Source organism: Mugil cephalus, chromosome 21, assembly GCF_022458985.1.
Source record: "Mugil cephalus isolate CIBA_MC_2020 chromosome 21, CIBA_Mcephalus_1.1, whole genome shotgun sequence".
Lineage (NCBI taxonomy): Eukaryota > Metazoa > Chordata > Actinopteri > Mugiliformes > Mugilidae > Mugil > Mugil cephalus.
This window is the reverse complement of record NC_061790.1, coordinates 21085474-21110264: the sequence shown is the minus strand read 5'-3', so window position 1 is coordinate 21110264 and position 24791 is coordinate 21085474. Positions and strand designations below refer to the sequence as shown.

Below are 24791 nucleotides of genomic sequence, written 5' to 3'. Positions count from 1 at the left end.
AAGCACATTTCCTCTGTTTTATTTATTACTGCAATAAACATTTAGAATTAAACTTATTACTTTCTCCATGTGAAGGATGTAGAAGTGGAGAAGGGAAAATCTCTTGTTGTCACAGCCTCTTGAGTTCTGAGATTGCCAGTTTAAGACCCACCTTTTTGGTCTCAATCACTCAGAGAATGGCTTTAGGCATTTCTGCTTAGCTGTGTGCCCAGGACACTAATAAAACCTGATATTAGCATGAAAAAACACCTAAAACACAGTGAGTGGATCATAAAATCTCTTTACAAGCAGGTAAGAATTACCTCTTGAGATATAATAGGGTTTAAGTCACCCTGGTTAGGGTTTTTTGTTTTGTGGGACGAGACTGCAGTGTGCGGGCTTCTATTTTGAATCATCTTTGTGATTATGTCTGCTCCTGAGCTGGCAGGAGGTGGACAAAGTCAGTGTCATCATAGTTGGAGAGTGAGAATGGCTGATAGATTGCGGCTACAATACTTGTTTTTATATCTGCATTTGTGCTGCTAAGCCCTAAGGTTAGCCTTGTTCGAACTTATCACATATTCTTTCACAAAATGCGATCTTGCTGTCAGATTTAGCTCCTGGCCCACAGAAAAATAGTGGTCCAAAAGCAGACAGGTCCATGTTTTAGGGGACTCCTGAGATGAAGGGTTACTACTGGTAATTCCAGACTTGGCAATTCTTAAAAATGCATTAGCTGATTACGTAACTAATCATCCCTAGCCTAAACAATGTCTCCTCTTCTGTTCCCTCTCCTACTGACATCTGAAGGTGGTGATAAACTGTGCCATTCCCAAAGGGCTGAAGTACAACCAGGCCACGCAGACCTTTCACCAATGGCGCGACGCTCGACAGGTCTACGGTCTTAATTTCGGCAGCAAAGAGGATGCCAATGTATTTGCCAGTGCCATGATGCATGCACTGGAGGTGCTCAACTCCCAGGACACAGGTAAGACTGGCTCAGATTGTCTGTTCTACAAGTTTTATAAATGATCTACGACTGTCCGATGTGACCACCAACCATGCTTGGGGATTCTACAAATACACCATCCCATTAACACTAACTGCTGGCTGTACTGTGAGCTGTTGCTGAACATCTTGACTAAAAGTAGCCAAAGCTGCAGATTTGCAACCAGTAAATGCAGCAGCAGTTTGTGGCAAGCTTTTGAGAGGAATCGCTCCAATCAGTGTTTCTAAAACCATTTTCGTTCAAACATTTTAATGTTGAAATGTGTTTTTATTCCTTCCAAATACAAAAAATAATTATCCTACATGCTGTTACTTTTTGTCTTGGACGGCATCATACCCACAAGTCAATCTGCTCCTCCTGCGTGTGTGAGTAGTTAGTATTCCAGTATAGTAATATTATAGTGTTAGTATAAATATTAGTGTATTAGTTGTGGATATTTTACCAAAATTATTAATTTGCCCATATCTAAAAAAAAATTAAAATTGTTAAACCAAATTTAATTTGGTTTAACAAAGAAAAACTGTTGACAGTGTAAATGAGTGGGATCTGCAGTGTCTGGCTGGCTAAAATGGCTAAATCTCTTGGCTCTTGGCACAATGACGGGTACCGGATGGCTAAGTGGACTGCAGCCAGGGCAGTGACTGAGGTGAAAGCTGGTGTGTTTGGGTGTGGGAGGAGTTCAGTGATGCTATGGAAGAAGACTATTGGTCAGCTCTAAAAAGATTCTGGCAAACCATCCGGCGTCTCAGGGCAGGTAGGCGGCAACTCGCTCACACCATTTTCAGGGGAGCTGCTGACATCAACTGGGGCTCTCGTTGAGCCGTAGAAGGAATACTTTGAGGAACTTCTCAATCCCATCAACACAGATTCCACAGAGGAAGCAGAGCCAGAGAGTCCGGGGTTATACCATCCAATCTCTGGGGCACAAGTCGCTGAGGCAGTGAAGCTGGAGGTGAAGCTACAGAGCAGATGAGATCCGCCCTGGATATCTTAAGGGACTGGATGTTGTAGGGCTGTCCTGGCTGATGGGGTGGTGATCCCCAACTTTAAGAAAGGGTGTGTTTCCCCTTGGAAAAGAGGTTGATAGTTGAACCTCAGATCAAGGAAGAACGGTGCGGTTATTGTCCTGGACATGGAACCAGGGTTTTACTAGACACACTGGAGTGAAATGTGTTAATTTGTTGCATTTCCTGGTTTTGATTCTGCAGCCTTGGCAGAATTGCATATATGTTCATTTACAGCTCAATGTACAGCCAGCAGTTAGTGTTAATGGTATGGTGTATTTTTAGCATCCCTGAGCATTGTTGGTGGTCAAATCTGACAGTTGTAGATCATTTATAAAACTTGTAGGTTTAAATCAATGACCTCTAGACATAAATGTGACAACAAGAAGAACACACACAGCCCAGTCTAATTTAGTTCAAAATATTTACAGGCTATAAGTTCCATGACCTTCCATGACCAGATACTCATTTCTGTGCTCCATCCTTTGTCTGCGTATCTGCGTTTTCCTGCCCACCGGAAATCTTGAAACGGGGAAAACATCAGTGCAGATCTCAGATTTACCCTCCCAATGTGGAGATTTATCTTCAGCTGCCATATTTGAGGCAGAAGTCATTGCAGAATACTTTCCTCTGCTCCCTCTCTTCCAAACAGTTTTTAATGCAACAGAGATACAGCAGAAGTTTTAATTGCAGCCTTCTTAAACATGTGTGATCCAGCATTCAGATGGTGCTCAACGTGATCTGCTACGCCCCACATCCTCCTCTCCTCTTTCTTGTACTCTCCCTGACTCTCTCCCTGAGCCATGTCTCATCACGCTCTAATCCCAGACGCTAATTAACCTGAAAGTGATATGCCTCATTTTCCTAATGATGTTTGTGTTTGTGCTCAGGATGAATAAAACACAGATTAGACTACTTAAATGAGCTTATCAAAATGAACATTTTGCTTTGGTTAGAATAAACATATTAAACAAAGTATGTATATTTTTATGTGTATGCATTAGCAATACAAAACTATAAAATTAAAAAACAAAAAAATCCACAACAAAAATAACCTTATTTCCAATTCCAAAACTAAATTAAGTCTCATTCAGTATAACTGAATGAGACACTCCTCTCATGCAAGCCAACTGTGTTTCCCTATCACATCTCTACTTCGATGTGTTGCTAAGAAAAAACGCAGAAAGCACAAGTCTTTTTATTATTTATTACTATTACTTATTATTGTAATAATAAGAATATTATTTAATGAAAATTAATAATAAAAAAATGGAAAAATTCAACCTCTCAATTTCATCATTAAAAACACCTGAAACAAGTGTTGACGTTACTGCAGAACTGTCTTGGTTGTTGTCTGCCACTGACACTATCATTATTGTAGTTGCCTTTTCCCACTAACAGTATGCAGTTCACTATTAATAGGGAGATGTTAAATACGCTGAAGATTGTCACATGCTGTAATGAATGTATGAAATATAATGTAATAATAATGTAATAATGTAATAATCAGCTCATAATGTAATAAAATCCTGAGTGCATAATGTAATAATGGTTTTGCACATAATGTAATAACTTATTACATTCTCGTTAATAACAGCAAGACATTCTGCATTACAGACAGTGCACACAGTGCACATATGGGTGGACTAAAGAATAAAAGAGAATAAGAATATCAAAAAATATGTAAAAAGCTATATTGCAACAAACAACGCAATGTTCAAGTAAGAAAGTGATATGCTTATAAATATATGTATATGTGTAAGCGTTCTCCAAATCCACAAAACACTTGTGTACCAGTTGGGCGAACCTCTCTAACACCCTAGCGAGCATAAAGAGCTGGTCTTCCTCGATCTTAGGTTAAAAGGTTATAAAGCCATTTTTTCTACCAGCCCATCCCGGCCCTCCGCCTGTCACACAGTGAACCCCTCTCAAGGACCTCTCAAGGGTTCCAGAGCCGATGCAATGTTTTTCCCATGAGCAAAGGCCCGGGTACCAGGCGCTCATCCACAAGCCCCAGCCCCAGCCCCTGGCCTGGTTCCAGGGTGGGACCCTGGTAACCTCCCATTTCAGGGTCTTCTGTACTGTTCTTTGTCTGACACTTCAGGGTAGGGGGCAAAATACCCCAGACAGCATAGCCCCAAGGGTTCACCACGGTGAGATGACGGTTCAAGGAGGAGAGAAGTCTCATCATCTACATTCTACAACCCCTCATCCTTACTAGGGTCGTGGGGGTTGCTGGAACCTAGTTGTATCCTAGTTGTCATTGGATGAGAGGCGGGGTACAACCTGGACAGATCGCCAGTCCATTCCAGGGCTAACACAGAGACAAACAGTTTAGAATCGTAAATCAAACTAACAAGCATGTCTTTGGAAGGTGGAAGGAAACTGGAGTACCCAGAGAAGTAAAAACAATTTACAGCTACACACAGGCCTGACACGTTGCTATCATATATTTAATGTCAGTAGTAGGAAAACAATTCTTAAGAGTCTTTATTTAATTGGCATTAAGACAGCAATTGGAAGGTCTTCTTCAGGTGGCACGGAAGGAAAGTGTGTTCACTTTTTATTGTGTCCTATATTGTAGCAACAGTTAACAAATAAAATGCTCTTTTAAGCTAAATGAACTGCAGTTCCCCTTCTTCCCTAATTTACCTGGGTTACTGTCATGCCACCTATGTTCAAATCATAGTCAAACACAGACCTCTTCACCTAGTGCTTATTCGTTGTCTGTGTGTGCAGTTTTGACCAATTAGGCTGCTCCTTCTTGTTATGTATATGTATTGGGGGCAGAGGTATTTGCAGAAATAGTGACAGAGAGACAGGGATGAAAGTGTTTCTTTCCTCCCCTACAGAAATGACAGAGATAAAAATTATGATAATGCAATACTTTTATCACTATATGAGCTATTATTACATTATGAGCTCTTATTACATTATGAGCGGCACCAGTAAGACTTATAATGTAATAAGTTATTACATTATTACATTATGTGCAATGTCGTTATTATGTTATGTGTTCATGATTTTATGACATTATAGTGGCCGACCGATTATTAGCCCGATATGACGGCTCCAGTTCTATTGGGGGTTCATCCACAAGTCACGGCAAGTTAGCTCATGAAAGTAACTGTAAACATGAAAACATCATTGGAACAACAATTATAGGACACATTTCACTGTCCCTTTCAAAAGTGTCCCTGGCCAAAATCTCCGGTGTAAAATAACTGCGAGGCAACTTTCCTATATCATCGCAGATTTTGTCTCAGTAGTAGCATTACATGAGTGACGTTAGCAGTTTGCAAATAAGCACCAAAAGGTTACAGTTTAATATATGCTAAAAGGATTTAACCAAGAAAACACTAGTCTCCCCGACACGACGCAGGATCACTTATATTTTATTGTCGTCATTTTGGCTTGGTTTGATTGTGTGTGGTTTATGGAGAGGACGAATGAACGACGTGTTTTTGGGCATGCATTGCTGACCTGGGCATTGTTTCTCAGTAAATTAGAAAAACCTTTCCTATCATTCCCCTTTTTCTGTGCATGGTTGAAGGAGATTGACTCGCATCCACGCTCCACTCCCTCCTGCGCTGAATAGTCCCCTTAAGTCACATAAACCAGCACTGGTGTGTACAACTAATTGTCATTTAAAAAAAAGTCTGTTCAATGTTAAAAGTCTTAAATAAAGACATTGGTTTGAGAAGCATCTGTCTGTCCTACTGTCACTGTGACTGTACTATTACATAATCATATAGGTGCAAAATCTATGCACAATCGGCCTGTTTTCATTCCAGCTCAAAAACTCACTATATCGGTTGCATATTGGCATCGGTGATTGCTCCTCTTCTAATATCGGATATTGTCATCGGCCAAAAAAATCGGTCTGACACTATTACATTATGAGACGATTTTTACATTTAAGTTAATACATTATGAGCCATTATTACATTATTAGTTGCTACAAATTATAATCAATAACCTGTAGTTGTCAGTGAAGTTACCAGTACCTAATTTAAAGTTTCTCTACAGCACTAAACTCAGTCAATAAGTGCCTGCAACAAATTTCAGTGTGGCCACGTTGTTTTTGACTCACCAAAGGCCAGAGGGAAGTGACAGGGTTTGCCCTTTCACCCCTCTGTTTTACTTTGGTATTTCTGTCCTGACAGTTGTCTATGATTCTGACAGTTCCACACGAGACACAGGGTTCATCATCCATCACTCACACAGTGTAAAGGTTATTTCACTTGATGAACGTCTTTCATTTTCAGGTTTTGTCCTGGTCTAACACCATCGTTTTTTACTAGGGATGTCCGATAATATCGGCCGTTATTAGCCTATTTTTGTAATATCTGTTCATATCGTTATCGGTTTTACCACTGATAATGAAAACAGATAACATAATGCCCTGGTTGTGCTGCTGCGCGCTCCTGCCGCTGCTGCTTGTGGGGTCCTGAGACATTTATCGGCACGTGATTGATCACCTTATCAAACCGCACCCGGAGCCAAAACAACAGCAGAGTGTAGCTAGTGTGGCTAACAGGTTGCTTGCTACCTAAAATTAGTCTGGGCGAAAAAAAAAAAAAAAAAAAAAAAAGCCTGCATCTATCGGTATATCATATCGGTTGATATCGGAATTGGAAATTAAGAATTTGGACGATATCAGCTATCGGATATCAGCAAAAAGTCAATATCGGACATCCAAAGTTTTTATCTCAGTAAAGTCAGAAAAACTGCCACCAGGTAGGAACTGTCAACAGTTCCTACCTGGTGGCACATGAGGCACATGTGAATATGAAAAATGCATAAGCACCTTTTAACTAACAGTGCATTCTAAAACTTTTATAAAGGTGAAAGATTATTTCATGACATGTTAAAATTTGGTGTCACAGAAACATTTGTTCAAGTCTTGATGACGTTTGGTGATCACCTTCCCTCTAATGCAAACCTGATGCTGGAGGAATGTCTCTATGTAGCTTTTTGCTCTGATATGCTGTGGGTTGCTTTCTATGACAGTGAAAATCACATGTTATCGGTGTTTGTATGTGAGGGGCTCAGTTAGAGAAAAGAAATCATCATTAATAGCGTTTAATAGAACTTCTTTAAACAGTGTGTTGTAAGAAGGGAAAAATGCTGTATATCTCTGTATAGTAGTTGTGTAATAGCTTCTGACAATGAAATTTACAACCAATTGTTGTTGTGCAGCGAGAGAAGACCTCGCAGAGTGAGCTTCATTTTTATTGAAATATTTCCACACATTTGATGCACCACTATTAGTTTACTACAACGACCCACTGGGCTCCTTAACAGTCTTTTTTGAGGTGTCTTTGTTGCTTTTGTCATGTGATCGGTGACTAGTCAGCTTCCTGCTTAAATTCATGGCACAGCAGCAAAGTCGACTAGTTAGTAAAACCCCTAGAAGGAAGACAGAACCATCCTACAAGTGTGCTGGTGTTTGGCTGAGCAAAGTATCACAATTCTCTTATGTGTGTGATTTCCACATAGGTAGGTGAGTTATTCTGGTCATACTAAGCATAGAATAAATCCATTTGAAAGAAGCCAGCAGATATGACTCATTGCTGACATGTCACATCTATCATCTGTTCAGCTTTTGGGACTTAAAATGTCAAGCCCTCATCATTTTGGTGATGGCCTGTCTACAGAATACCTGGGAACTTAGTCAGCACATGGAGCTCCTCCATCATATGAACAATATGTGTCTTCACCCCATTACTAGGTATCTACTCATAAGGGTAGTGGATTCTGTTCTTCACAATCTAATGTAGCATGAAAAAAAAACTGTGAAGTTATGCATACGCAAGTTGAGATCTAGTATATCTGTGTTACTCTTTTTGTCCTAAAAAGGTGAAAGTAGAGCGGAATTGAAGGCTGGGATCAGGAGAAGGAGGGGATTGGTCACAGGCTGCCTGGCGTCTGTCTCTGTTGTGGTCTGGCCAGTAATCCGATCCTCTCAGGTCAGGGCAGCAGGGGGAGCATCAGCAGAGAACAGAACAGAAAGTTACAGTGGAATAATTGGCAGAATGTGTACATGAGGTGGAAAAGGTAGAAGTGCATTAGTGGCTTAATTATTCCCCATGGCCATGAAAAGGCTGCTGAAGGAACATATGCATACATGTATCTATATCTATATATATAATGTGTATAACAGAATAATCATTGCACACAAGTTATATATATAACTTGTGTGGAATGACAATTCATCCAGGTCAGGATGACACAAGCATCCTTAAGCTCCAACATTTTTTTTAACATAGCCTTATTGAAATAGGGGTCAAAATAACAACGCTATCCTGGCCTGACCTGTGTCCTCATCCTGGACATGTGAGTGCCAGCAGCTCACTGCTTATAAAAGAACTTTGTGTTGAGGAGGCTGCAGTAGGAAAGTGAACAGCAGTATGACTGCCTCATCTATCGGTCGGAATAGATGAAGTGCAGCACCCCTGCAGATAAATATTTAGATCTGTTGATCTGCCTGTGTGCGTTTATTTCTCTGGCTGAAACACATAAGTGCATACATAGCAGATGAGACTGTCCAGTGTCCCTAGTTGTTACTTAACATAAATGAGAAGATGTATTTGAGCTGCTCAGTATCACCACTAAATTTTCATCATCTTCATTCTGTTGGAACATAAATACAGTTATTGCCAATTAACCATTTTATTACCATTACCATATTTGATATTTTTTGTAACCAATATATACGTTTTTAATTGTTTAATCATTGGTATTGTTTATAAAATACCTCTTATGGTGCAATCAGATGAATGAATATGGTATTCATTTCTCTGTGGTGCCACATAACACATTACAGTGATGACTGGCAGTAACATCAAAATTAAGTTTAATGCTGCAGGTCAAATAATTTCTGTCAGCAGTCGTGATCAAATTTCATGCTGCTCAGCGGATTGGAGGTCCGTTGGAGGTGTGAAGCCTGTTGCCCTCAGCTGTTCAACTGACTATTCGAACTGCTCTACTGTCAATAACTGTCTAAAAGGAATAGTGTCATGTTCTGTAGACATATTGCTCATTTCTGACAAAACACATTGCATTCATATTTTGCCATTTTGTTGCTTTTAACATAAATCTGAAAAGGCAGGGATTATCACCAAAGACTCACAGCTCAAATATAGACATAAAGCAATAAGTTCATCAGTGGGACATTGTTTTTTGGAGTAAAAGAGTTTACAACAGACAAAAGTATTACCAACCAGTGACATCCATCTAATGGGTCGCTAGAAATAAAAAAAAAAAAAACATGGTACAAGATGACTGAAATTACAAGCCAAATATAGTCAAATATTGATTTTTAAATGAACATATTTAAGTTGTGTTGTGTCTCAGAGAGTCTTTCAGAAATAGAGGAAGTGACTTTGAAAATGTCGGTATTGCAAAATTTATAGTGCTAAGTAATCATTTAGGTATTCTTGCAGTAAGAAATAAGAAAACATATTAAAACATATATGGTTTATAATCATTGGTGAAATAATGTTTCATCGATATTTTAAAGCTCACTGTAATTAGTGCTGTCAGATAAATGTAGTTGACTGAGAGCCTTTCCTCTTGAATGTGTATACAGTATGTAATGTTAAGATATATCCAAGTCACATATAAATGTGTATCTTTGTAGTACTCAAGTTTTCACCAAACACGGTTGTATAATGAGTCCTTAGGTGGCTTTGCCAGATGAACTGTGTTTAATTACTTGTTATATTTGTCCACCACAGGCAGACTTGGCAGAAACTTGTCTCCACAGAGACATGTGAAAGGTTTCTTACTGGAGAGAGTCCTTTTTTTTTTCAGTCTTTACTATCACTGCCAACAGTATGCCATGTGGGTCTTAGTCTTCTGAAACTTTAGTTGGGGAGGAGGTCTTAAAATCAGAGAAAGCTGGAGGTGCATGGAGGGAGAGAGAAACACATAGAGGGAGACTTCATCCCCTATACCACATAAACAACATGAGTCCTTTAGCCAGAAGGAGTTTGTTTTTAGAGGTTATAATCCCCATGCACCACACCAGTCTGGAATGTGTTTGTGCTTGTTTTATCATGACAGTGCGTAAGTAGAAGGACAGGAAGAGACAAAGTGAGTGTGCCGAGAAATACATGAGAGAGAAAGAGAAGTGTTTTATTAAGCAGGACAAAGTAAGTGAACAATCCATGATTGAGCAGAGAGTTTAAGCAAAGCCCCTAAGACCCATTTACAGAGGTATCCACAGACATGCCTGCTGCAGCAAGAGTTCAGATTACCCTAGAATCAGGAGAAGATCAGCTGTGCTTAAATCATCCTCAGGAGTGAGTAGTCAACCTGTCAGGGCTGTTGGAAGGGAGCTGTTGTGTTAGTTTGCTTGGTTGGTGTTTCAATATTCCAACATTGCTTTACTGTTTTAGTGCTTTAATGGTGGCTCTTGGAAATAGAAAGGTTTTCCTCAAATGTTGAGGCCAAATGTTGTTTTTTTTATCCATATTGTCATGAAAGTTGTGTTGTAGGTCCACTGATTTTTTTGTCAGACTAAATTGTTGGGCTCCAGTAGGGGGTTTAATTTGGTTCTCTGCAATTAATATTAATAAATAATCATTAATATGTATAAATAGTTACTACAAATAGCAGGTAGTAAACCTTGGGGAACCACCGTGTCACCATTGACCAAGATTCAAATTGCCTAATAAAGATAGAGACTCAAAAAGGTTTTGAAGTGTGTGTTCGAGCACTGACTGTCATGAACCCAGCAAATATCACAGTAAATAATCACAAACATTACAAAAGGGGAAAGAGAGAGAATGGCAACGTCACAGGAGTGAAGTGGCCAAGATGGGGACGGAGTCACTTGACCAAAATGGCATCGGAGTGACGCAGGCTGTGCTGCTCCTACCTAGCCAAGATGGTGTCTCATTAAGAGCCTAGATGCAGAACGGTGCGTGTGGAAGATGCTTGTGTGTGTGGAAGAGAAAAGGTGAAGAGGGAGACTGACACTTTCCCTGGTCGGGTATTGGTCCTTGAACCAGTGATATTGGCTAATCAGCTGATCATTTCAGAGAACAAAAACTAATTGCCTCTGCCCAGACACTAAGCCTCTTACTTGGCTTGCTTCGTTAAGCAATCCGGCGTTTCCTCATTGTTCTGATGTTTGGTTAGGCTCCTTGCGTCTCGAACAATGACAGGTCCATACCAGCTGGTGTACGGTGGCTCGACAGAGATGCGTGGGAATGCAGCTAGTCAACAGGTCGAAGGCTCTTATGGTCCTTTGCTTCTCCAGGTAGGTGAGGGCTGGTTATGCAGCAGAACCCAGGTCAGAGCTGAGCAAGCATACTTATTACCTGAGTGATCCTCGCTGGGGTTGCCTGGCTACAGCCAATGTTTCATTCAAACTCAGATTCACACTTAGGTGTTGAACTAATTCCGGCTTTGAAAATTGCGTACAGGCCTCTGGTTCAGGCCTTAGACTTAGACTTTAATGATCCACGAGGGAAATTACTTTGTCACAGTAGCTATGTTGCACATAAAATAAAGACTCTTAAAAACACAAGAATGATAAAATAAAATAAAATAATATTATAATAAAATAAAATAAAAATGATTATTATCGAGCAAAATATACATTGCAATCAAAAATGCCAAACACCTCACGTTTCCCGTGAATACAGATGGCACCGCTGACCCAAACCTCCTTCTACACTCCTCCACCACCAACCTCAGCCTGGCATCCCCAGCACTTCTTTTGAAGTTCTGGGGATGCCAGGCTGAGGTTGGTTCAGCAGGAATCTCAGGCTTCACTCCAGGCAGCTCAGGGGATACGAACAGTGCTAGCAGCTGATCTCTGAAACACACCACCGGACACAACAGCTGCTCTGCCGAACACAACCAACGACACAGCCAAAAACAAAAAGTCCAGAAAAAACTAAATAAAAAACAGCACAACTCAGACAAAAAACAACCAATAACACACTAAGGAAACCCTAAAAACGGTTTACATCACGGAGCTACTGGCGACATGCAGCCACTCTTTCGGGTACATTTTTCAAAAAAATAAAAATAAATAAATAAATGGGTACGTGTTGGCCTGATTGTTCTCCGTAGAGCATATGGACCAGATCCCAACATAATAATCAATTTGCAAATACCATCTTGGGCATTTATTATGATGTGGAAACAGTCATCCCTACTTAGTGAATGCAGTTAAATCTACTGTCACATATAAAGGTGCTACACCACTGCTTCCAACTACTGATTTTGTAAAAATTCAAGGAGTATGTGTTTAAACATCTAGCCATTCTGTACCACAAGTCTTAGAGACATTTTTAGCTGGAAGTGAGGCTTCTGTGGAGGCTTCCTTTGATTGGTTACAGAGCGGCTCTGTAGTTTCATTGGTCAAGCTTCAGTCTAGTTGTCATGTAGCAATAGTGCAGGGAGGCTGCCAGGAGAACTGACCACAGTTGCCATGGTATCCTGATCTTTGAAAAAGAAACAAGTTTAATTTTACACTGAAGTCACAGCACAGCAATATATCTCTTTGTGATGAATGTGTAGCCACTCAAGTGTTCAGTGCAGTTACAAGTATACAAATGCAGTAAGCCGGAGTGGTAAATCGCATATGCTCCTAACACACGAGTGACATGACAGCTTCTTCTAATTTGGATTTGAAAATGTTACCAAAACCAAATGTAAAATACTCACAAGTGACTTTGAACATTTCAAAACATATTAAAGACCATATTTATGTCGCATTGCATGCCATGTTTTTGACCTCAGAGTAGCTGCATGCATCTCCAGTTTAGCGATTCAGATATGTCTGATGTTGTGTTCACTGGCACTGACAGCATATATCAAAAATACTGCCACAAAAGACTATATCTATCTAGAAATTCTTTACATTAACTTATTCATTCAGTAAATGAATCCCAAGATTAAATGTGTCATGATCTTGGTGGTTCAGCTCATCAGTTAACCTGAAGATAGATTGATTCTTACAGCCTTGCATAAACAAATCATTTTAAATAACTGGGTAAGGTGTGTTGTGGAAGTAAACATAGACTCGCTTTTACTGAGGAAAGGCTTTATATTTAAGGACCAGATGAAAACAGTAAGGTGACAGTTTATAGACTGCAACATTCTGAGATGTAGACCTGGAATTCACTGGATTTATTGCAGCAAGAAAATGAAAAAAAAAAAAAAAAGACACAAACCAACTTGAATAAAATTGCTTTTGAAATGAAGTCAGAAAAGGCGGCACAGCAGCTCAGTGGTCAGCACTGTTGCCTCCCTGCTCAGGCCTTTCTGGTTGGCTGCTTAGGTTTTTTCCCGGTAGTCTGGTTTCCCCCCACCCTCCAAAGACATGCTCGTTAGATTGATTGGTGACCCTAAATTTACTCTAGGTGTGAGTGTGAATGGGAATGGTTGTTTGTCTTTGGGTTAGCCCTGCGATAGACTGGTAAACCTAGAGTGGCACACAGACAAACAAAAGTTCAAAAACAGTTGGAAAAACTGTTATCTTTTTACCAAGGTCAACCCCACCGCAGTTGCATCTTGCATGATTGAACTCTGTATGATTAATTGGGGCATGTTTTGTCCTATTTATTGCACTAATAAGTACAGCACTGATTTCATTTCAGGAATGCTATGTCCTATGTTACTTTGTTTATTGCAGTAATACAGTACTTATTTCATTTCGGGCATGTTTTGTCCCATCTGACTTTGCCTGCACTAATTTTTGTATTTGAAGATATCGGCCCAAGGCCTAGAAATGATCCATGTCTGTCTTCAAAGGCTTCAATTATTTTTCTTATTTAAAGAAGCCAAATAGATGTTCAGTAATGCTTTTTTTTTTTTTTTTTTTTTTGCTTCACATACGTTAGTATGTATCCTACCCAAGCTATGACTCGAACCTGGACCTTCTCGCTGGGAGGCAACAGTGCTAACCACGAGCCGCTGTGCTATTGACATGAAAATTTCACCAGGTGTTGGTAACAACCCAAGTAATCTACGTATAGAAAGACACCAAAATAAATAAGTTCAGAAATTAAGTTATGCGTAATAATGTAAATCTGGTGATCGGCTGGTTCAGTCCAAACTGTTGGCCTATAAAAGGCGTGTCATTCCAAGGTGTTACACAAGGAACATCTCATGATGGGTAAAAGCAAAGAACTCTCTCAAGACCTTCACAACCTTATTGATGCAAAACTTTATGATGACATTGGTTACAGAAGGATTTCTACTTCTGAACATTCCAGTGAGCACTGTTGGGGCCATAATCCGGAAGTGGAAAGAGGACCACTTGTGGAGAGACAGACAGACCTGGAATTAGCAGGTACAACTATTTCAAAGAAAACAATAAGCAATGCACTCAACGGCCATGGCCTGTATGCACGCTCACCACACAAGACTCCATTTTTGAAGAAAAAGTGTTGAAGCTTGTTTAAAGTTTGCTGCACAACATTTGGACAAGCCTGTAAAATACTGGGAGAACATAGTCTGGTCAGCTGAGAGCAAAACTGAACTCTTTGAATGACATAACACACACCATGTTTGGAGGTCAAAATGCACTGCACATCACCCCAAAAACACCAAACCGACAGTGAAGTATGGAGGTGGAACACCATGGTGTGGGGCTGTTTTTCTGCGTGTGGTACTGGCAAACCTCATATACAGTAATTGAAGGGAGGATGAATGGAAAATTGTACCGAGACATTCTTGAGATGAATCTGCTGCCATCTACTAGAATGATGAAGATGAAACGAGGGTGGACATTTCAGCAAGACAATGATCCCAAACACAGAGCCAAGGAAACTCTCAACTGGCTTCAGAGAAAGAAAATAAAGCTGCTAGAACGGCCCAGCCAATCACCTGACTTAAATCCAATTAAAAAATGGAAAGAACTAAAAATCTGAGTTCATATAGAGACTGTTTGCGTGTAAGAATGGGCTAAAATGTAATTTCTGAACTTATTTGTTTTGGTTTCTTTCTATGTATGGATTACTTGGGTTGTTACCAACCACTGGTGGATTTTATATCAATAGCACCTTAAGAAATATGTTTACTATGAAAAATTGTGATGTGTTCAATACTTATTTTACCCACTCTATTTAACTTAATTTACTGCATTTCTTTTTCAAAGATCAGGATACCATGGCAACTGTGGTCAGTTCTCCTGGCAGCCTCCCTGCACTGTTGCTACATGACAACTAGACTGAAGCCGAACACCGATGTTGCCTTGTTCTTGCCCTCCTGTCTAGTGGGAACAGTCTGTGCTCGGTGCTGGAGGGTTCTGGTGACTCCTAGTTTGTGTTCCAGAGGGTGGTGTGAGTCAAATAACAAGTGTTGATCTGTGTGTGTGGGTTTTCTATATACTTCTATGTTGAGGCTTCAATCTTCTTCAACACGCACCAAACAGTCCAAAAAGGCCAGACAGCCCCCGCTGATGTCCTCCCTGGTGAACTTGATGTTGTTGTCCACTGCATTGATGTGTTTAGTGAAGGATTCCACCCCTCTGTCTTGATTTTAACCCAGGTGTTGTCCACATATCTGTACCAGTGGGTGGGAGTGGAACCTGCAAAGGTGTCCAGAGCTCTGGTCTCTACTTCCTCCATGTAGAGATTGGCCACTATCGGTGACACTGGGGACCCCATCGCACAGCCGTGTTTTTGCCTGTAGAAACCTCCATTGAACTGAAAGTAGGTGGTGGTCAGGCACAGGTAGAGTAACACACAGACTTGTTCTGGGGTGAGGTTGGTTAGAGCTCTATTCATAGGATAAGTTAGCCTAGGCACACAGCCCCCCTCCACTACAAATACAGAAACACCTTGACCTCCAGGCATTTGATAGTGTTAGCTGTTTACGTATACAGGCATACTGGATGGTGATTCTTATGACGATTGGAAATAGTTAATACTTGACAATTAAATTCAATTTTATTTACTACTTTACTATTCACTCAAAAATTCCTGTTTTTCCTACTTCCTGCTATCTGTCCCTTTGCCAGAGTCAAGAGGTGACCTTGGCTTTGCTGCTCTGCAATAAGCTGCTTCTTTTAAACTTTCTCCCAAAAACAACATTTGAATCTCCTGGTTATAGCGATGCTGATCTAGATGTTTTAACACATTGAATGACCTGATCATTTTATGCTACTTGATTTAATCTGGTTTTATAACTTGTAGTGTTAACGTTTGCTTTAACTAACAAATCAAAACGGTTCTTCAAAGACTGTATAAATATGGACGGCGTGTCTCCACTTCCTTGCATTGGCCAAATTGACGCAATTTTCATAGTCTGTGCAGTACAGTTTGTGAGTGAATTCCTACTTGTTGATATCATGATGATAACGTTATCGTGACAGTTTTTTTGTGCACCACAATCGTGAAGTGAAAATCTGAGCACTGGTTCACAGCACTGAAATATGGTACTAAATGAAAATTCGGAGCTTATCATTCCAGAAACAGACTATCTGTAACCTCCGTTAGTCTGAGCGATGGTCTTATATGTGACCTCCCAGGATTATACAGGGGCAACTAATGACAGGTTGGTAGTTGCTCTGAGGCCAGGCAACAGGCCTGATGTGGCCTCACAAACTGTGGCGTTACATCTGCTGCCAGAGGAGGCCTACACTGATGTTGTCTTCATGTAGGTATACAAGACTGACAGGGTTAGACTGCTGTGTCTGTTTTACTGTTCGTATGTATCGGTAGGTAAAAGATGTTGTGAATTTTACGATTCATGTTCACTACAGAAAACAGATTTTGGAAATGGAAGGTGCTCATGGATTTTGTGCTAAAGGTTCCTTATTTAACCTACTTAGTCATCTTGTGCTCACAAGATACATATGTTGTGTGCAAGCTACCTCTAGGTGGTGCACAAGATGAAAAATGCATTCGCACGTGACTAGATTCACCTGGGATGTCCTGTGACTTATATTACGTCTGTGTTTCATGTGGCACATGCCATGATCTCTGCTGCTTTCCGCCTCACTTCGCTTCATGGCTGAAGGGAATATACACTTTTTACAGCTTTAGTTACTTTTTACAGCTTCCAAATTATAATGGATAATACAAAATATATTTTACAAAATATATCTTGATTTAATGATTTCATCCCTGGTCTAAATGTGTGAATGGGACAGAGATGTGTCCACTGTGCTCCCTATCATCAGTCCATACTTTCATTTACATCTTGATTAAGCGATTGGACTGGATTAGTTTATCACATTTATCATGTTCATTTTTAATCATGCTCAAATGACAAGAACACACATACAGTTTAACAAAATAATCACGGTTACAACAATGTGCTGTTGCATCAACCTGTAACACTCAGTACGTTTACAAGCAGAGCTCAATATTCGACTTTCTGACTACAGTCCTTGTCCCAGTTTACATGCAGCGCAAGAAAATCGAATAAATGTTCTCCTCCTCTATGGAAGTTTTTCTGTGACATCAGAGTTTTAATATAAATTGCTAGGTAAATGTAGGTTACAAAAAATCGACATCAAAAAAAGTTCAACCTCATAAAATTCAACAATAAAAAAAAATCAACCTAATAAAATTTAACATAAAAAAAAAAGAACCTCAAAATTTCAACCTCAGTCAGATCAGCCATGGCCACCAATATGACTGATGGAGCTTCGGAGAGTACTATTTGCATTCGTGAAATTGTGTAATAGATATTACTCGATCAGTTGAACATTGACGGAAGTATTGAATGGTATCTACACTGAACCTTTAATGAAGTGGCGTTATTGAAAACTGTGTTGGAAACTAGCTAGTTACTGGCTGTGAGCACCTTTACCCTCAGCTACAAACAACAAGCCAGTCGGAACTGAGCAACTCCGCAGTGATGCCTGTAATGCGCTACTTAGTAATCAGAGTAACTGAGTTGCTGATCCAACTCACTGTGCATTACTATTTTTGTACATTTTCTGAGTAGAAAGGTATGTTATTGCTTTCCTCTTAAATTCTTATATTCTATATTATATTCTAGCGTCTGGGGAGTGACGTGACTTATGCGACAAGTCACGTTTTTAGCATAAGGACAACTTATGTGTCATATCAAGCAGCGACACAAACGTCATCAACAATACAGGGAGGAGAGATGCACGTTTTCTAGCAGAATGTACTGCCACTTTTGAGTTTGTCTCAGCTAAATAAATATATAAAGTTTCGCAGTATTGTCTGTGCTGGCGACAAATTCCTGTCTAGCTTCAAAAACACTACTTTAAATTTGAAGAAACATTGGGAGGCACAGCACGGTGAAGTTAACACAATAAGTCTATATTTACTAGTTAAGTCCCGTCCTGGGCCTCATTTATCAACCGTGCATGTATGTGTGTGTAAAGAGAGCATAAGCACATTCCACCGCAAAGAATCGAATTTTATCAATTTGTACTGGTGCATAGAAAAAAATGTGTACATTTACGCTCTGACCGTACATACACACAAAATCTAGTGGTAAAACAGTGGAACTACACATAGAACTTATTAACAGAATTGCAGTGTTCACCAATCTCAAACTTCACACATTATAGCATATTGCCGGTCTCCTATCATAAAAAATGTCAATCAGTAATTTAGCAGACATTTTGAATAAATGGCGTGACAAGCTATAAAAGACAGTTGTGATGGGACAACTTGAAAAGAAAAGTTGAAGTACAGGTACCATTCATTATCTTGAGCGTTAATCTGTTAAACAGCGCTCTCCCAAAAACATACTGATGGATTTCCGCCGTGATTTAAAATTCTTGTTGGAGCGAGACCCAAACCACACCAAGGCCATCCCAGTACACATCCAGCTCCTGTCCAGCCTGAGATGTTCGGCCACCGGAACTTTTCTGCGAGTTTGGAGACTTATGCGGCATTTTACAGCCGACACTAAGCAGAATCATGCAGCAGTGAAATATGAAATCATATCTCTGGCTTCAGTTTACATCCAGTTCGCATACAGACATCACCAGCAAGTCATTCAAGTCATTGCCGGATTCCCAAACATAATTGGAGCTATAGATTAACTCACATCTCAATAAAAGCACATGACGAATTCAGTTACGTGTATATGTGAAAATATTTTTATTCAATCAATACCCAATAATGTGCGATGCAAAGTGAGAAATTTAATTTTCTTTAATTCGATCTAATTTCATATTTTATTTATTTAACATTTGCAATGCCCATGCATCAATCTGTATCACAGTAACTGTGAGGGACAGTACAGCCAGTAACTAGCTAGTTTTTAACGCAGTTTTCAATAATACCACTTCATTAAATTTTCAATGTAGATACTGTTTAATAATTTCCGTCAATATTCAACTGATCGAGTAATATCTATTATACAATTTTACGAATGCGAACAGTACTCTCAGAAGCTCCATCAGTCGTGTTGGTGGCCATGGCTGATCTGTCCTATGTGCCAGTGTCGCCTCATGACCAATGGAGCGTAACCTTAACATCTAATTGGCTAGACGTTGGATGAATAGAGACGGGGATCTATTGCTTCTCCCTGCTCACCCGGACGTTGAGTCCAGCTTTTTCAGAAGTTGAAGGTTTGTGGTTGAAAGTTTGAGGTTTAAGGTTTGTGGTTGAAAGTTGGAGGTTGAAGGTTTGTGGATGAAAATTGGATGTTGAAGGTTTGTGGTTGAACTTTTGAGGTTGAATTTTTGAGGTTGATTTTGTTTATGTTAAATTTTATTAGGTTGATTTTTTTATTGTTGAATTTTATGAGGTTGATCTTTTTTTGATGTTGAATTTTTTTAAAATGTAAACTACATTTACCTAGTAATTTATATTCAAACTCTGATGGCACAGAAAAACTCCCATACTCCTCCAGACTAGGTGGCCATAGTGTCTTTTCAGCGGGATAATACCACGTTAATACGGCCCAATTTCCGATTAACCTATTATGTCATATAATAAACGAGAGTCTTTCATGCGGTGGACCGACATTTCAAACAACAACCATAGGGATAATAGTACATTTTTAAATCTCGTATGTAATGGTCGCGCTACTTCTGGTGCAGGTAAGATCCGCGCTATCTCTCAGATGGTTCTTCTAGCGTCTGTGTTTATCTCCTTCTTGTGCTACTGGCTTTCTTGGATGTTTTTGTTCCGGGGTCACACGCCAGCGCAGCGCTTGTGGAGCATGCGCACACGCATTATCCGATCAATACTGCGATTAAGCCGTGTACATGCCAGAGAAAACCGAATTCCAATCGCATTATCTGGGTGTCTCCATCGGATAATGACTCCCACCTGACAGTTTCCCTGATTTCAGCCAGTTTCAGCCTGTGGAGCTAGATTAAATACTGACAGGTCTTTGGCAATAAATAGTATCAAAAATTTATTTTGTATTATCCATTATAATTTACAAAGTAACTAAAGCTGTCAAAAGTTTAAATTGCCCTTTGACATGCAGTGGAGTGAGGCAGAAAGAATCAGAGATCATGTCGTTCGAAAGCGCCACATGAAACACAGACGTAGGGATGATATCTGAATCACAGGACATCCCAGGTGAGTCTAGTCACGTGCAAATACATTTCCTATCTTGTGCACTCCCTAGAGTCAGCTAGTCCAGATAGTCCTTTTTATTTATTTTTTCCCATGTCTTCTTAGGGGCTCAGTATTTATCTGCACTATTGATTACTCTTCTTTCTGGAGCTGTTTTTATGACCAAATAAGGATTTCATGAGCTTCACTCTTTTCCCTCTCCTTTTTTTCCACTCTGTGCCAGTCCTCTCTGAGATAGTTATTTTGGACGAGCCAAGCATAAGTGCTGCTGTCTTGAGTCATTGTATCACTTCAGATCTCTGAAGACCTTCCATATGACAAGAAGGGAAACTGATTGAACGTTTGTTTGTGCACCTTTTGTACCGTGATGTCACATTTAGGATTTCAGAATATATAATAATGTGATATCAGAAGCCCAAAATGTTAACTTGTGATATAATAAGAACTGGTGATATAAAGCTTGGTTTAATATTAATAGTAAAATGAGACACAACTGAATGTCTGACTAAGTCATTTGATTTTAAGTTCTCCCTACTGAGCAGCTTTATGGGGCTGTTGGCCTGCTAAACTGCTGTCTGACTCCTGTCATTAGTACATAAGCACCATTAGAGCAGACAGTAACACAATTTCAACCACAGCCAGCAGAAGATGGAGATGAGAGGCAATTACAGTCACAGATATTGACTGCCTCTGGCAGGCATCTAGTACAGAAAGCTAAAACCCTCAAAACATGTGGATATCCCAACTGGGCCTTTGTCAAAGGCTCAAAAAGATATCCCAGGAAGGACGGGGAAGAAGAGCACAGCAAAAGGAAGAACATCACCATCCCCTACATAGCTGGTGTATCAGAGAAACTGAGGAGAATTTTTGGTAAACACCGCATCCCAGTTTATTTCAAACCTGGAAACACACTAAGACAAAAACTGGTCCACCCCAAAGACAAAACTCCTAGACAGAAACAGAGTAATGTAGTGTACGCTGTTCAGTGTAGTGAGGAATGTACAGACTTGTACAAAGGACACTCCTTTGAGGATACCAATGTCCAATGAGTGTTACCCACAGAGTTGATTCCTATTTAAACCTCAATTTCCCACTAGTTTATCAGAACTGAAGAAGCTACTCAGATGAGTGGCGAAACGTCTTCAAGAAATTCTACAAGTCCAGCTGACCTTATTCAACGCTTTTTTGGATAACCATGACCTGGATGACTGAGAACCTTCACAGACATACGTTACATAAACATGTTAAGCCTTATCAGCTCAAACGCTGTTTTGGTACCCCTTACAGTATTGTGAGTGTGTTTGTTTATAGCATGTGTTTCTCCAGTTGAACCTGGAGCCAGTAGCTTAACATACTCAAGCCTAAAAGGCGCAATCACAGACAGATTCCACTGGAAAAATGTGTGATTGAAATTCCAACTATCTTCACTCCCGAAGACAGTAGGACGAACACAGCCAAGTCTACTGAGACTGCCCAGTAAAAGCTCAGATAGCAGGATGACAGGGGACACATATTTTTAAAAGACAAAATGCAAATACAATATGCTGTGATTGGCAACAGTTTATGCCGAAAAAGAAAACAACACCTATCTATGGAAGTATAGTTTTTATTCAGTATTGTGACATTTAGGTCATGGATCACATTTGGCAAGAAGAATAAATTGGGAATTTATTAAGCCCTCCTTGGTAAAAGTAGATCCTCCTTAAAAATGGACTAAAACCTCTCTGTGTTGTACCTGCTTTGCTTTAAATACACTCATAGGAGCATTGTCCACTCAACCGTTCTCACCAACCTCCTCTCCGTGAAGATTTTATGGCTCGGTAGCTCCGTAATCTTCTGCCTTAATCCAGTAATGGTTACTATGGCAACTGAAGTGCTCTGTCACAATGAAACACTATGGTGTGTAATGAGGCACTTGCAAACCCATGGGCATAGTTTTTGTGGGATCTTATAGGATTATCAGCCTCATTCAACATCATTACTTTATATTATCTATAACACTGGTACATCGTTATGTACTGTGTAGTTTTACAGAAACTACAAAGTCATGTGCCCAGTGTCCCTTATGTTCAGTAGTAATGTCATTTATTTTGCAAAAGTCACAAAATAAGTGACATTCAGCAAGATAGGCCTAAGTTTATCCACTCCCCTCTCGCCAAGTGACCTGATCAGTAATCAGTTATAGCCAAAACTAATGAATTTAAGCTACATTCACACATACCAAAACAATATTTTTCTCCAGTTTTCCATGGTGTTGTTTTGAGAATTTCTCCATAAAGATGGAGATCCATTGCAAAAGTGTTGCATCTAGTTGTAGAGTCGCTGGCCTATGTGTGCTGCTGTTTCTGCTACAAAAATCATCAAGAAGAGAAGAAGAGGCGGAGCATGCACATCAATGCTGCATGAAGTATGCAAAGTAGGGATGTCACGATATCAGACTTTCCCTTCACGATTATCGTGGACAAAAAATGTCGCAATAACAATGTCATCACGATATCAACAAAAATGTAAACGGTAATGGCAAAATCCATGAACTGCATCTTTAGTCATTTTTTTCATTAGACTCAAAATTACAGTAGAAAAGAAGAAAATATGGACAGATGTAAAACACACACTGTGTTCAAGTGGATCATTTACACCAGGGGTATCCAAATTCTGCCCAGTGGAGGGTCACAATAGGAGAAAATGTTGCATTTTGCAACAGGTGCACATATAACATGAATGTGCAAAATAAACACTATCACAAATTAATTATGAAAAATGAATAACACTGGTTACATGTTTCACATTTAGAAAGTGAAAATTATCGAACATCTGTCTGGCTTCTTTAAATAAGAATAATAATCGACTGACATGGAACATTACTAGACCTTGAGCCTATCTTCAAATACAAAGACATTTTGTACATTAGGCAAAGTAACATGGGACAAAAAATGCCCGAAATGAAATCAGTACTGTACTTCCTGCAATAAACAGGACAAAACATGCCCCCCTTAATCATACAGACTTCAATCATACAACATACACTGCGGTGGAATCAACCTTGGTAAAAAGATAATCGTTTCCGATCTTTTTTTGAATTTCTGTTTGTCTGTGTGCCACTGCTTAACACGCTCCAACTATATCCTCTCGCTCGCTGCTGGTCTTCTTCACCTCACAGGATTTGAACTGGCAGGAGCTCAACTGTGCCACCCTACTATCAATGTATCACAATGTTATTCTTTGGTCCGAAGTGCCAAATATAACTGGGCCAAATATAATTGGTTGCGGGCCAAACCCGAGATAAGGTGGAGATTAAAGAAGCCTGAAGAACTCAACCAAGAAAACCGCATTTTATAGACGGAGTTCAGCTCAACAGGATTGTATTTTCAAGGAGAAAATACAGTGTCTGTAATATGATATGCCTTTATTCAACCCACAATGGGGAAATTGTCACCTACCTATAGAAATGGTAATTCAATGCTCTCTGAAAATGTGTTCAAAGCTGTGCATCCTTCTTTCGCTGTTTTAGTAATGCTGTGTTTAAATGTCCAAAACATTGTTCAGATGAGTATGCTGATTAAGCAGGACAACCTTCTTTTTAAGGACACACCATTTGTTTAATTATTGAATGCATGAGAAAAATATCCATTGTGGTGGGTTGGATTACAATGTGGCATTTGATCAGTATATGGTTTTCTGTAAAGTCAGTGTATATCTTGAAGCTAGTCACTTGAGGTTAAAATCATATCTATTGACTTCTTAGCTAGTGACTTTTATACTGTATGAGCTATGTGGTAATAGAGCATATCACTTTGTTTCCTAATTAACTAATGTGTAAAGTGTCAGAAAGTGAGGACAGACGTCCAGCAATTCTGACCTCAGCTCTGTTTGTAGAACATCTATTGACATAGTTGCAAACACTATTTCTTCTGTTAGTTCTATTGGGCTAGAACAATATTCATAGTCTCCATATGAATTCATAACTTGCACACTGTTTTGCCCACTAAGAGGGAGACACAGTGGTTAGTAATAGAAAAGAAATTGCACTATTTACTCTGTTTTAGTTTACTAGATAATACTTTATCTAATACTTTTATTTTATTTTATTGTATTCTATTTTATTTTATTTTAAGATTATTTTTATTTTAATCTTATTTTATCTTTACTTTTACTAATGGCTTTTACTAGTGGTTTCTTTCATGCACAGCTAAGGTACTGTGAACAAGTAATTTCCTTTGTGGATCATTAAAGTCTATTTAAATCTAAGTCTAAAAATACAAAGACAGTAGTAGTTGGTCGAATTTGAGCTTATACCAGCAG

At 39.5% G+C, this 24791-nt stretch overlaps 1 protein-coding gene across 8 annotated transcripts in view; it reads left to right on the top strand.

Moving 5' to 3' along the window:
• enah (ENAH actin regulator) overlaps positions 1-24791 on the top strand; it is a 160417-nt gene that overhangs the window by 81582 nt on the left and 54044 nt on the right. For all 8 annotated transcript variants that reach the window (XM_047574484.1, XM_047574483.1, XM_047574482.1 and 5 more), the window contains exon 3: positions 790-967. In XM_047574484.1, the coding sequence (XP_047430440.1) occupies positions 790-967 (178 nt within the window). The remainder of the gene's footprint in view (positions 1-789; positions 968-24791) is intronic.